The 13,059-nt window shown below is 43.3% G+C and overlaps 1 protein-coding gene across 1 annotated transcript in view; it reads left to right on the top strand.

Moving 5' to 3' along the window:
• Positions 1 to 13,059, top strand: part of gbe1a (glucan (1,4-alpha-), branching enzyme 1a) — a 193,540-nt gene that overhangs the window by 55,185 nt on the left and 125,296 nt on the right. Inside the window, exons 5-6 of the mRNA XM_067397121.1 lie at positions 2,100 to 2,235; positions 7,473 to 7,563. Of these exons, the coding sequence (XP_067253222.1) occupies positions 2,100 to 2,235; positions 7,473 to 7,563 (227 nt within the window). The remainder of the gene's footprint in view (positions 1 to 2,099; positions 2,236 to 7,472; positions 7,564 to 13,059) is intronic.

Genomic DNA, 13,059 nt, shown 5'->3' with positions numbered 1-13,059 from the left:
GACCAGCTCACCTAGAGCCCGAGCTTGGACTGCTGCCAACACAATCCGTTGCCTCTCCATGGCAATCAAGTACGCACTCGCCCTGGGCCTGGCCTTCATCCTATCCCAAGGGATCAAAGGGATGCAAGAGTCCATGAACAAGGGCTTATCTGCCCTCCCTCAAGGACTAGTAGGAACCACCTGCTGCGTGGCCATCCGGATCCATGTGCCATCGAACTTGGTTACCGTCCAACGAAGTCCGCACAGGAACTTCGTTGGCCGAAAGGGGGGATCTGTAGCGTATGCACACGTATCAGGATAATCAATAAACTTTGGAATGTTCAGAACGCTTTTAGCATGCTGGACTGGGTTGTAAAACCCCCCCAGAGACTGACCAGATCCACATTCCAACACCCCACACACACAGGGACACACAAAAACACACACACAGACAGACACAGAAACACACAATCATACATTTTCAACTGTATTTGTAAACTACCACTATGCTGAAATATATATTTCATATATTTTTAGGGCCTATGCATGTTTCCTAGTGTTTAAATGAGTGTATTTGTGCTAGTGTGCATTTTAACGATATAATTTTGTCTGTAAACCATAACTTCTCTCCTATGCCTTTCTGACCTATCGAGTTTGGTCTCTCCGTAAAGCTCCGGACACGAGCTATTCACTGAGATATGTCACACCGCTGATAAATGCATTTTTCTATGTGTTTAATGATACTGTGAAGAACGCACTCCATTTGGAGATCTGATCTGAGAGTCATAAATCATGCAGATTAAGTCGTGAGGCCAAACAAAGGAAAAGCTTTCCCGCCAACTTTGCACCCATGTTATTGGCTACCCCACCTCAAGGAGGTGTGTCGGCTTATCTGTCATAAAAGCAAAGACGCACAATTTCTTGTGTGTTCTCTCCCGATTGTCTCACGAGCATCTCATGCACGTTTTTCCCGGACCCCTCCGGTGACCACGCGCTGCCACCGCGCTCAGCTTCGGGATCGCCATCTTCCAGCGAAACTCACTCTCGTCCTCAGTTCAAACCTTCCCGCTGAACGGAGGAAGCCAACGAACTGCACCAGCGCTAACCTGAAATTCGACACACGCAACCAATGCAAGTATACTGCAGTTTCTCAATCTTAGATGATGAAACTGATTTCCGTGCTGGCTTAGGACTGGTTGTGAGTTTGCTACTTGCCTTCTCTCTCTTTCCTTATCTAATTCTATTCTTGTACATAGGTGTGTATTTTCTTGTATATATATTTAGATGTATAACCTCTGTATTCGTAGTTTGCATATATTAAAACGTTATTCATGCTCGATTGTTCTGTTTGTTCTTTCAGCGGAAAACCCAAGTCACTTTAACGTTTTTTCGATCGCTTTATGCTTTAGTTATTTTCATGGCCAGAGAATAACTCCGTTTATAATATTCTGTGAGGGACTTAGTTTGCTGGACAAACGAGCAGTTTCTCTAAATAATTATTAAACCAGAACTAATCATATATGTAATTGATTATAATTCGTTGTAATTGATTCACAATATATGTTTAATTCCCCATTGGGTCGATATATGAATCATAATTTATTCATAACCTTATGAATTATTATATTCATATTTCATCCATAAATTGATTAATAACCGCTACATTTCGTTACATATTATATTATATTATATTATATTATATTATATTAATTATATTATATTATATTATATTATATTATATTATATTATATTATATTATATTATATTATATTATATTATATTATATTATATTATATTATATTATATTATATTATATTGTTGTGGAAGTCAAAACATTGAATAGACATTATGGAAATAATTTGCTCTGGGTTGCACTTTTTTTACATTTTCAAGCTCCAAACTTTAGGCTTAGACTGAGAACTTAGTCTCCATTGTATTGTTGCAAGCGTTCAATGAAGTCAAATATTTGTGTTGTGTTGTGTTGCATCAGGATCTTTGAGGTAACCCTGATGCTCAGCAGAACCTTCTAGCAAAATCTCTCATCAAAGCCCACTAAAGAATGGTGGATTGATATCTGGGCCCTTTCTCCAATTCTAACCTTTCTTCTTTCTCACTCCCAGTTCCAGCACCCCAGACCCCCACGGCCCAGCAGTCTTCGTATCTACGAGGCCCATGTGGGCATTGGTTCGCCTGAGGAAAAGATTGCCTCGTACAAAAACTTCACCCGAGATGTGCTTCCTCGCATTAAGGATCTTGGTGAGTGATGAAATCTACAGAAACACTGCCAAAACACATGTCAAAATAATACAAACTGAGCAGAGTGGATCACACCCCTCTCTGAGGGCCAATCGCTAACCCTGAGCTCCCGGGCCAGAAGAAACTGATCTTTTGGTCTTTATGAAAAAAAACTTACTGTTGATCAAAGAATCCATATGAGCGAGGTGATTTTGCAACAACAGATTTGAAAGAAGTACAGTTAACTATGACAGATTGAGCATGTTTTGATTCTGTTATAGCATGGTTGTGTTTATCTTATTCTTTATTTATCACTATGCTAACAGGCAGCAAAGGAATATAACTAAAAGCTGTTGAACAGTGTTATTTCAGAAACACGAGGGTCAGTGGCATGTCCTTCTATTAAAGGGTTAGTTCACCCAAAAATGAAAATTCTGTCATTTATTACTCACCCTCATGCTGTTCCACACCCGTAAAACCTTCGTTAATCTTTGGAACACAAATCAAGATATATTGAAATCCGATGGCTCCGTGAGGCCTCCATAGGGAGCAATGACACTTCCTCTCTCGAGATCCATAAAGGTACTAAAAACATATTTAAATCGGTTCATGTGAGTACGGTGGTTCAATATTATTATTATAAAGCGACAAGAATATTTTTGGTGCGCAAAAAAAAACAAAATAATGACTTATTTAGTGATGGCCAATTTCAAAACACTGCTTCAGGAAGATTCGGAGCACAAATGAATAAGTGTATCGAATCATGATTCAGATCACGTGTCAAACTGCCAACGGCTGAAATCACGTGACTTTGGTGCTCCGAACAGCAGATTCAATACACTGATTCATTTGTGCTCCGAAGCTTCCTGAAGCAGTTTTTTGAAATCGGCCATCACTAAATAAGTCGTTATTTAGGTGGGTTTTTTTTGGCACTCCAAAAATATTCTCGTCGCTTTATAATAATAATATTGAACCACTGTACTCACATGAACCGATTTAAATATGTTTTTAGTACCTTTATGGATCTTGAGAGAGGAAATGTCATTGCTCCCTATGGAGGCCTCACGGAGCCATCGGATTTCAACTAAAATATCTTATGTTGTGTTCCAAAGATTAACGAAGGTATTACGAGTGTGGAACGGCATGAGGGTGAGTAATAAATGACAGAATTTTCATTTTTGGGTGAACTAACCATTGAACTTTTTGAAAACGCAATTCATGCGTACAAAGACTTGAATACACCTCTTATGAGCATGTTTTTAATGTTTTTTGAATTAAAATTAAAAGTTATATATACACAGTATATTTGAATTTATGTGCAAAAAGTCAAAATTTCAAGGTGATACACGTTCTGATTATATTATATTATATTATATTATATTATATTATATTATATTATATTATTACGATGTAAATACATAAAATGTATTTATGAAGTAATAAGTTGTGCACGCACTTGTTGTCTGGATGTATAAGAAAAATACTTTTCTACAGTTCTATTTGATTTAATTTTCTACTTTTCTACTTAATTTTCTTCTTGACTCTAAAATGTCATGCGGTAAAGCCATCATTCAATTTGATCTTTTATTGTAAATGGCATAAATGCTTTTAAAGTCACTCGAAACCAACTTGAATACAGAGAGTACATTTCTTGGCACATAATTTTTAAACTTTTAAATAAAAAAAAATCATCATGGACACTCTTATGTCATTGACCCATGAGTAATTTACACACCATTTTAACTCATATTTTGTCAAATTATTCATCATCATTTTGTTTTCCGAATTCTCTGCCTTTGTGCATCCTTTAAGAAAGCCTATAGAGTGTAAGAAAAAGCTAAGAAAAAACCTCATGAAGCAACCAAAAAAAAAGACCATGCATACAGTATATAGCGACACAAATGATGCAAACGAGTGTAGGCGACAAGGAGTTCCACGTGGAATATCATGCTAACTGTCGCAAGCGGAACTGTTAAGTTTAGTTAGCAGATGTGAGAACAGCTGCCGCCTCGAGTGATTCCATTACTGCACAGAGAGCCGTTTCCCATGATTGTTCCCTTACAGAGCTTTTGACATGGAAGCCTGAGAGGCAGTCAGCCCACAATTACTTTGTCAGAAGGTTCCAAATAAGTTTTTTTGAGCTGTGGGGATTACAGAAGGTACCTTAAACATTAGTGTTCATTGCATTGGTCTGATCCATAAAACATAACCTTCTGTTGTTTGTTTTCTCGAGGGCTGAAGCGTTAACCTTCGCCTGGAGCAAATCTGTTTGTAAGCAGAGAGTTAGTTAGCGTAAAATTATTTTTCACCCCTTAAATGGATGTTAAAATAGTGAGTCATTGTGCAGCCTTTGACTGCTCTCTCTCATGATCGGTGCTCTCCCCGGGGTTCTGTGCCTCGGTTAATGTGCTCCGCAACTCTCCAAAAGGCAACAAAAGCAAAGCTGCACTTTGGCTCCTAATGGAAGAGCTTTTGGCACTAGTTTTAGAAATGGTGGTGCCCTTATTTTACCCTTAAAATCTTTCATGTCTTATTTTCCCCTTCAAAATTAATCCATTGAAGGAATTATTCTAGTTGCACAGGAATACATTTTGAAATGGACTTCTAATATAAAAAGTTTAATGTCACGAGCACAATACAATAATCAAAGTCCTTTGAAGTCTGAATTTGAGAATTTACTAAAATGGCAGTGAATCTCCAAAGAAATGCATTCAAAGGAACATTTCTATTTGAAAAAAAAAAAAGTTATTATATTATTATAGATTAAGTATGGCCTGCCCTTGAGATATCAGGATTTTTTTGTTGTGTACTGAATGATAAAATGTTGCTTGACAGGTCTGAAGTTTAAATCCATTGATAACAGATTTTGTGACGGAGGAGGACTGAGTCAGACAAGCAGGGCACAAAAGCATCCTTTGTTCTGCAGTTTTAATCAACATTCACATGAAAAAGTGCTGCGAAAAAGTTGATTGACAAACAAAAGGAGCTAAACACAAATATCACAGATGCAGAAGCCAGCAAGTCTAACTTATGTACCACTATGCTGGGAGAGAGAAAACAATGGTTAGTCTCTCAGATGACTGAGGTACAGTCATAACCACTGCAAGATACACAATTGATAACACATCTCTGTCCAAAAAGGGTGTTCAAGATGATCACTTGTATTTTAAAACTAATAATCACACTAGAATGAAATTCTGTCATTATTTATTAATCATTATTGTTGCAAACTTTCTGTATGACTTATGGTGTGTTCACACTTGTAGTTCAGTTCTCTTGGTTATTTTGGTCTGGATCGAAAAAGAAAATAATACAATTAGCCCTGGTTCACTTAGCGTTCACACTGACACTCTTAAAACTGAACCTAAAGATACAAAAAAAAAAAAAAAAAAAAACACTTTTATGACATATATTTTGCGACTGAACTAGAACATCCAAAAAACAATGCTTTGTGCTGGGCTAAATGCACTTGCTGTATGTGCGTAACCTACTTAGATACACATTACACATATCAAATGAGAGCAGGGTGAGACTTCTTAGCTGTAACTATATTAGTACAGTTCAAAAGTCTGGGGTTGGTAAGGTTTTTCAAATGTCTCTCATGCTCACCAAGGCTACATGTATTTTATCATAAATACAATAAAAACACTAATATTATAAAATATGATTACAATTTATAATGTCTGTCTTCTATTTTAATATATTCTAAAATTTAATTTGTTCCTGTGATGCAAAGCTGAATTTTCAGCATCATTACTCCAGTCTTCAGTGATTCTTCAGAAATCATTATAATATGTTGATTTAGTGCTCAAGAACCTTTTTCATTATTATCAATGTTGAAAACAGTTGTGCCGCTTAATATTTTCGTGGAAATTGTAATATATAATAGGGTTCTTTGATGAACAGAAAATTCAAAAGAATTTATTTGAAATAGAAATCTTTTGATAAAGTGTAAAGACTTCTGTAATGATACAACCAATTTGATGTGTCCTTGCAGAATAAAAGTATTAATTTCTTAAAAAAACAAAATGTACCGACCTCAAAGTTTTGAAAGGTACAGTATTTGAAATTTGTGTTAAAGTTTTATGGCACTACTGGTATCTTTTTCTTAGGGATGATGAGCATACATCATGAAATATTAATATAAAATAATATATTATATTTTGGTGATACACTCAAGTATCAAACACTATGTAAATGTTCAGTTAGAAGATCACAGACAGCGCTCAAAGCATGCACCTGCATAGGATTTAAATGTATTTACATGATTCTCAGCTATGACGAATGCTTTAGCCATACTTATTACCCCTTCTAACAAGTTTAAGTTTGCCTGGAATCACAGCAGTTTGATTTGATGTTATTGGATCCTGGAAATTGCCCTTGCGGTATTGTTTTCATAAAAACAACTCGTAAAAATGTCAAAAGAACCTTGTTATAACCTATATTGTCTTTAGTTCTCTGTCCACGACTAATTGCACTATAGTCAACAATCATTTATAAAGAATGAAACAATTCAGATAGAACAACTCATTAGTTCTATTAAAACAACATTTAAATATCTAAAAATATATATCAATAGCAATTTCTTAAATTTACTCTCAAAACCTCTCCATTTATTTAATATCAGAGGATGTGTGTTGAGTGTTGAGCTGTTGTCAGTAGCAGAAATTCAGTCCTCTCTCAGTTCTCTGTCAGGTTCTGTTGAGTGAGAGTGTGTTGAGTTTTCCACTGAGTTTTCCACAGGTTTGGTTGTTACAGGATGTAGTTTACAGGAGCTTCTCAGCAGAGATTCTGAGCTCCAAGACTATTGGATGGAGAAAGCAGAAGCAGATCGTTAAGGAGAACTCCACCTGAAACCACTGGACGTTTTAAAACTTCTTTGAAGTTCTTTATCAAAACCTAGCAATATAATTTGTATCACAAGCTTATTATTCACAGAAAGTGTTTATTCTGTTCACATATTCTCTTAATGAAAAATATCAGCTTAATTGTAATTTATCATGCTGTCGTTTCGTCATTGACGATTCGGATCATGCTGCAGTTGACATTTAAACCTATGCTTTGGTTTCACTCATTTTTAATTGTTTTCATTCATTTACATTCTCCAGTGTGGATGTTCCAGCACTTAAAATTAATTAATTTTGTTAAGATAACAACTTATACAAAGATTACGCCTTGATGTGTTTCACTTTGAAGATCTTCTTGAAGGTCTTTTGATTCTTAAATTGAATTAAAATGCTTTTTTTTTTCCATCTCAGGATATAACTGTGTCCAGCTCATGGCAATCATGGAACATGCCTACTATGCAAGCTTTGGCTATCAGGTTACTAACTTCTTTGCAGCTTCAAGGTAGGTTTACATGTATAACAATGTAAATAGGCTTGTCAACTCTTTAAGAGGAGGAGAAATATTCCCATATTGTTTGTCGTTGACACCAATGGTCGTGCATCCAGTCAAACACCGGTGGAATTTGGGCACCAGTATCCTTAAAATATTATCAAAACTATGCAATGTAGAATAAAAAAACAGCCGCTTCTGTACAGGATATGTTTACATTTCCCTCTTGAAGCTGTCGGGTGACTAACAGCCTTAAAGTCACTAGGGCAGTTATGGATTGTATTTTTAAGAATGAAGGTTAACACCTACGTCCCGAAGGAAATTATTTTCACCTCGGGACTTCACATCTAGTTGTTCCGGATGTGGCAAGAACATGCACTTCTCCTTCACCAAAACGCATTAGCATGCTCTGCCCTGGTCACATTTTATTTATTAACGTTATATCTACAAGGCCTGGGAGACTGAGCGTGTGACGGTATCTAAACGCTTTTCATTTTCCTTTAGAGCTCAGGGTTTGGTGGGGTTGTCTCTCAGCCTGTGCAGCAGTAATTCCAGTCTTTAAATCAGGATGAGGTCCTCTGTCAAGGGCAGTAATCTTACTGTAAACACATTTGCCGCTAATCCCCAAATAGAAGAAAGCCCTGATAAATAACAATAGTAAAAAACAGAATTGGGTCTCCAAAATAAATAAACTCTCATGAAAGAAAATTGCATCTTTGAATGTGGGGAGTGAGCAACTCCCTCAACCTAATAAGATATGACAGAGTCATTGGGAATCTTTATTTGGCTTTGGCTGGCTGAGGCGGCCAGCACTGGTGGACCAGTCCAGATAAAGTGCAATGTATACAGAGTAATTTCACTCATGATTGATCACTCATGCACATTTAAGACCTATTCCTCTTTCTGCTGGGTGGAGGGAGCAAGCGAGGGAGGTGACTTGGAATATCATTAGCTCTCTTCTCACTTTACTTGTTCTTTGTCCTGATATCTTTTAACCCCACAAAGTAGATATAGAGCTGGCTGGGCATGCTGGAAGTTTAAAGTGAGTATTTGTTTTGTGACTTTACCCTTGGATCGAAAACCACTCGCTTTATATCTTGTAGATGGTGCTTTATTTACTTGTGGTTTTGCTAGCTTTAGCAGTTAGCTCCTGGTAGAAGATGTTTTTCCATCGATGGCCATTTAAGATCCTATGTATATTCTGATTAAATAGTTTTGCAGCAAGCAAAATATAAAACACAAAAATGCCATTAGAAGTTGTTTTCCCTGCATCTTGTTAGCAGTACAGGCATTTATGGCTAAGGCTTAAATGTTTCTGCAATTAAGTACCCATGAAGCAAGATCCAGGTTGTGTACTAACAGAATGGGAACCGAATGGGAACACTAATGGAGGACTCTCTTCTGGTGTTACCTGGCCTTAATTTTTGGAAATGTAAATATAATGATTTTGGTTTTGATTCGATTCCTCTTAATGGCAACGTATGGTACGTATGCAGAGGGGTAATTGCTGAGATGTGAGCAAAAGCGAGAGAGTGTATGTCATTCAGATAAAGTACCTCACACCTGCATTCAGTTCTACATTTTAAGGTAATCATTCCTCATAGTAACATAGCTTGTTTTATTAAGTTAGGAGTTATAAATACTATTAAAGTGTGAGAATTAAGTCAATGAAAGCGCGCAGGTCTGATAAACAATTAGCACGACTACTGGGCATCAAGTGCACACAAGTGACTGACTGACTCTGATCAGTAAGAGTGGGCATTTTTTCACATTCCAGAGGCAACTGGACAAAATGCATCTGTTTGTTAATCTTTCAGTGTGCAAAACCATGATAATATGAAATGCTTAAAAACAGCAGCAAAAAAACGGTAATGCACAACCCAGGTGCAGAATGATGTGCTTGAAGCAATATCGAGTCAGAGAGCGCAGTTGCGCTGCGCATTGAAAAGTTCACGGTACAAAGTTGTCTTCTGAGGCGAAGAGGTCTACCTCTGCCTTCCCGAAGAACTCCCAGATCGTGAGGACCACTTGGGGGTGGAGCATCCACTCGTCGGAGGGGATGTTGCTCCGTGACAACATGTCCGCACCCAGATTGTTCCTGCCAGGAACATGAGTCGCTCTGAGCGACTGAAGCCTCGGAAGAGCCCATTCCAGCAGACGTTTCGCCAGAGCGCATAAGCGGCTGGACGAAAGACCGCCTTGGTGGTTCAGGTATGACACCACCGTCATACTGTCTGACCGAACTAGAACATGACGTCCCGTCAAGTAAGCCTGAAAGAACTGAAGGGCTTTCATCACTGCTAGCATCTCTAGACAGTTGATGTGTAGATGGCTTTCCTCGTGGCTCCACGAGCCGAAGGCCGGTCTGCCCTCGCACACAGCGCCCCAGCCCAAGTTGGAGGCGTCTGTTGAGAGCACCGTCCTCCGTGAGACCGCCTGTAAAGGGACTCCGCGTTGGAACCATACTGGATCCATCCAAGGTTTCAGGGCTAGAAGACAGGCCCGATTGACCTTGAGACATAGGCGGCCGTGCCGCCATGTGCTGGGAGGAACCCGGAACTTCAACCAGTACTGAAGAGGCCGCATCCGAAGAAGGCCTAGCTGCAGCACCGGGGAGGCGGAAGCCATCAGCCCTAGCAGCCTCTGGAAAAACTTCAGAGGGAGATAGGCTTTGTTCGTGACAGATGCCGTGAGCTGCTGAATTGCCAGGGCGCGCTCTGGCGAGACTACTGCCGTCATATGGACCGAGTCGAAAACTGCTCCCAGAAACGAGATTCGTTGAGTGGGGCATAGCGAGCTCTTGGCTAAGTTGACCCTGAGACCCAGGCATTGTAGATGGCTGAGGAGCACGGATCTGTGGCGTTCCAGCTCGTCTCGCGAACGGGCTAAGATGAGCCAGTCGTCGAGATAATTCAGAACCCGGATTCCCATCTGTCTCAGAGGGGAAAGCGCCGCGTCCATGCACTTGGTGAAAGTGCGGGGAGCCAGAGACAGCCCGAAGGGCAGGACCGTATATTGGTATGCCACCCCTTCGTATGCGAATCTCAAGAATCGTCTGTGACGGGGGCTATCTGGATGTGAAAATACGCATCCTTCAGGTCCAGCGAGCAGAACCAGTCCTCGGGGCAAATGTGCGCGAGGATCTGCTTCAGCGTCAGCATTTTGAACTTCCGTCTCATGAGGGAGTGATTCAAAAGCCTGAGGTCTAGGATGGGTCTGAGACCGCCATCCTTTTTGGGGACCAGAAAGTAGCGGCTGTAAAAGCCTGTCTCGCTCTCTGACGGAGGAACCATTTCCACAGCTCCTTTTTCCAGCAACGACATGACTTCGGCCCGGAGGACATGAGCGTCGTCCGGATTGACCGATGTTTGAAGCACCCCGGCGAAGCGGGGGGCCGTCGTGCAAACTGGAGCGAGTAGCCCTGGTTTACGATCCCCATGACCCATTCTGACACATCGGGGATGGCCTGCCAGGCCTCGGCCCGAGTGGCTAGGGGTTGAATAATGTTGGGTGACAGACCGCCGTTGAGAGGGTCGTACACCGCGAGGGGTGGAAGAGGAAATTTGCTCTTTTTGTGATGAGGTAAAAATTTGTCCGCCGTGAAAACGGCGTTTGGAGTGGGCGCAACAGGTGTGGGCCCAGCTGTCACTTGGAGTATGTTTCCCACGCCCGGAAATAAACGAGGCGGAGGGGAAATTACCCGTGGGAGCTTTTGGGGTGGTCCGGTCGTAACGGGACGGTCCCCCATCCTCTTCCTGTCCGACGAATCAGGACGACTTCGGAGGCACCGGGTCCAGCACAATCCTGGGCCGGGGTCCCTGGCGCCTCGGGAAGGGAGGGCGCTTCGCAGGGCGCGAGCGCTGGCGATGCTCCTGGGGCGGCGCTGCCTGTGTTGCAGGTGGGGCTGGTTTGTTCTGCTGAGCCGGCGCAGTCCTGGGGCGGCTAGACGCAGAAGCGGAGCTGGAGCGCTTAGGCAAGAAATGCCTCATAGCCTGAGACGATTTCTGCGCGGCAGTAAAGCGCTCAGTGAAGCCATCCACTGCAGGCCCGAAGAGACCAGAAGGCGAGACCGGGGCGTCTAAGAAGGCCGTCTTGTCTAGGTCTTTGATCTCCGTTAGGTTGAGCCACAGGTGGCGCTCCAACACGACCAGGCTGGCCATGGAACGACCGATGGCCTGGGCCGTAGCCTTCGTAGCTCGCAGGGCAAGATCCGTGGCGCTGCGGAGATCTTTGAAGGCTGGCGCGTCGATTCCAGACTCATCCAGAGAGCGGAGGAGTTTGGCCTGGAATGCTTGAAATATGGCCATGGTGTGGAGCGCAGAGGCAGCTTGGCCCGCCGAGGTGTAAGCCCGTCCAGCCAGAGTAGAGGTGGTCCGACAGGGCTTGGAAGGAAGGGCCCTCTTCGTCTTCCAACCCACAGCCGCGGGAGGACAGAGGTGAGCAGCCACCGCTTCATCTAGGGGTGGCAAGCGCTCGTATCCCTTCTCCTCGGCGCCGTCGACGGCGGTGAGGGCGGAGCGGTGCGTAGTGTGGAGGCGGGCAGAGTAAGGAGCGCGCCATGACTTCGTCAGCTCTTCGTGGACCTCAGGAAAGAAGGGCGCTGAACGCTGGCGAGGTGCTTGGCGGCGGCCTGGCAGAAACCATTCGTCCAGGCGGCTGCGAGACGGCTCCTCTGGAGGGGCCCACTCGAGGTCCAGCTCTTCAACGGCTCTAGACAGGATGCGGAAGAGCTCGGCATCCATGCCCTGGCCATGCTCGATGGGTTCCAAGGGAGGCGGTGGAGCGGGGTCTTCCGGCTCGCCAGCCCATCCTTCCTCTTCGGAAGCCGCAAGAGACATGGAGTCGTCTTGTTCGTCGTCTGTTCCCCCGAATGAGACGAGGTCACTCGCTTCTGCGGAGGGACGCTGCTCAGGGCGAGAGAACAGAACTGGAGAGAGTTCCCTGGGAGGAGAGGGCGAGGCACGCGGGGGCTGGGCCGGCGTGAGCTCGCTCAACTCCTGGCGCTGAGTCGCTCTACCCCGCTGTCTTTTCCTCGCCGGACCGCGGGAGGAAGGAGACGGGAGGGCGCGAGCGGCGAGATCGCCCTCAGTGAAGAAGGCGACCCGCGAGCGCAGGGAAGCGAGACTCATACACTCGCAGTGCGGGCATGAGTCTCCAGCGAGCGCGCCGTCTGCGTGGGGCTTGCCCAGGCAAGCGACACACTCGCTGTGTCCATCGTCGTCGTGCAGGGGGCCCTGCAAGTACCACATGAGTGGCGGGGCATCGTGAGACGCCGCTGCCGTGAAAACGGCAATTGGGTGGCTCTTTTAGAGCGGCGAGGGCCACGGAAGCTCTTAAAGCGGTGAAAACCGCTGGAAATCGCTCTTTTAGAGCGGCGTTTAAGCCGCGGATGAAGCTCTCAGGCGGCGCGCCGGATGGCGGCAGGGGACGCACAGGAAGCGGCCGGAAGCGGGAAGCGGGAGGCGGCGGCTCGGCGACGGCGCTAGAAGCTGCAGTCCGCGAGGGCGC

Source organism: Chanodichthys erythropterus, chromosome 10 (assembly GCF_024489055.1).
Source record: "Chanodichthys erythropterus isolate Z2021 chromosome 10, ASM2448905v1, whole genome shotgun sequence".
Lineage (NCBI taxonomy): Eukaryota > Metazoa > Chordata > Actinopteri > Cypriniformes > Xenocyprididae > Chanodichthys > Chanodichthys erythropterus.
This window is presented reverse-complemented; position numbering and strand designations above follow the sequence as displayed.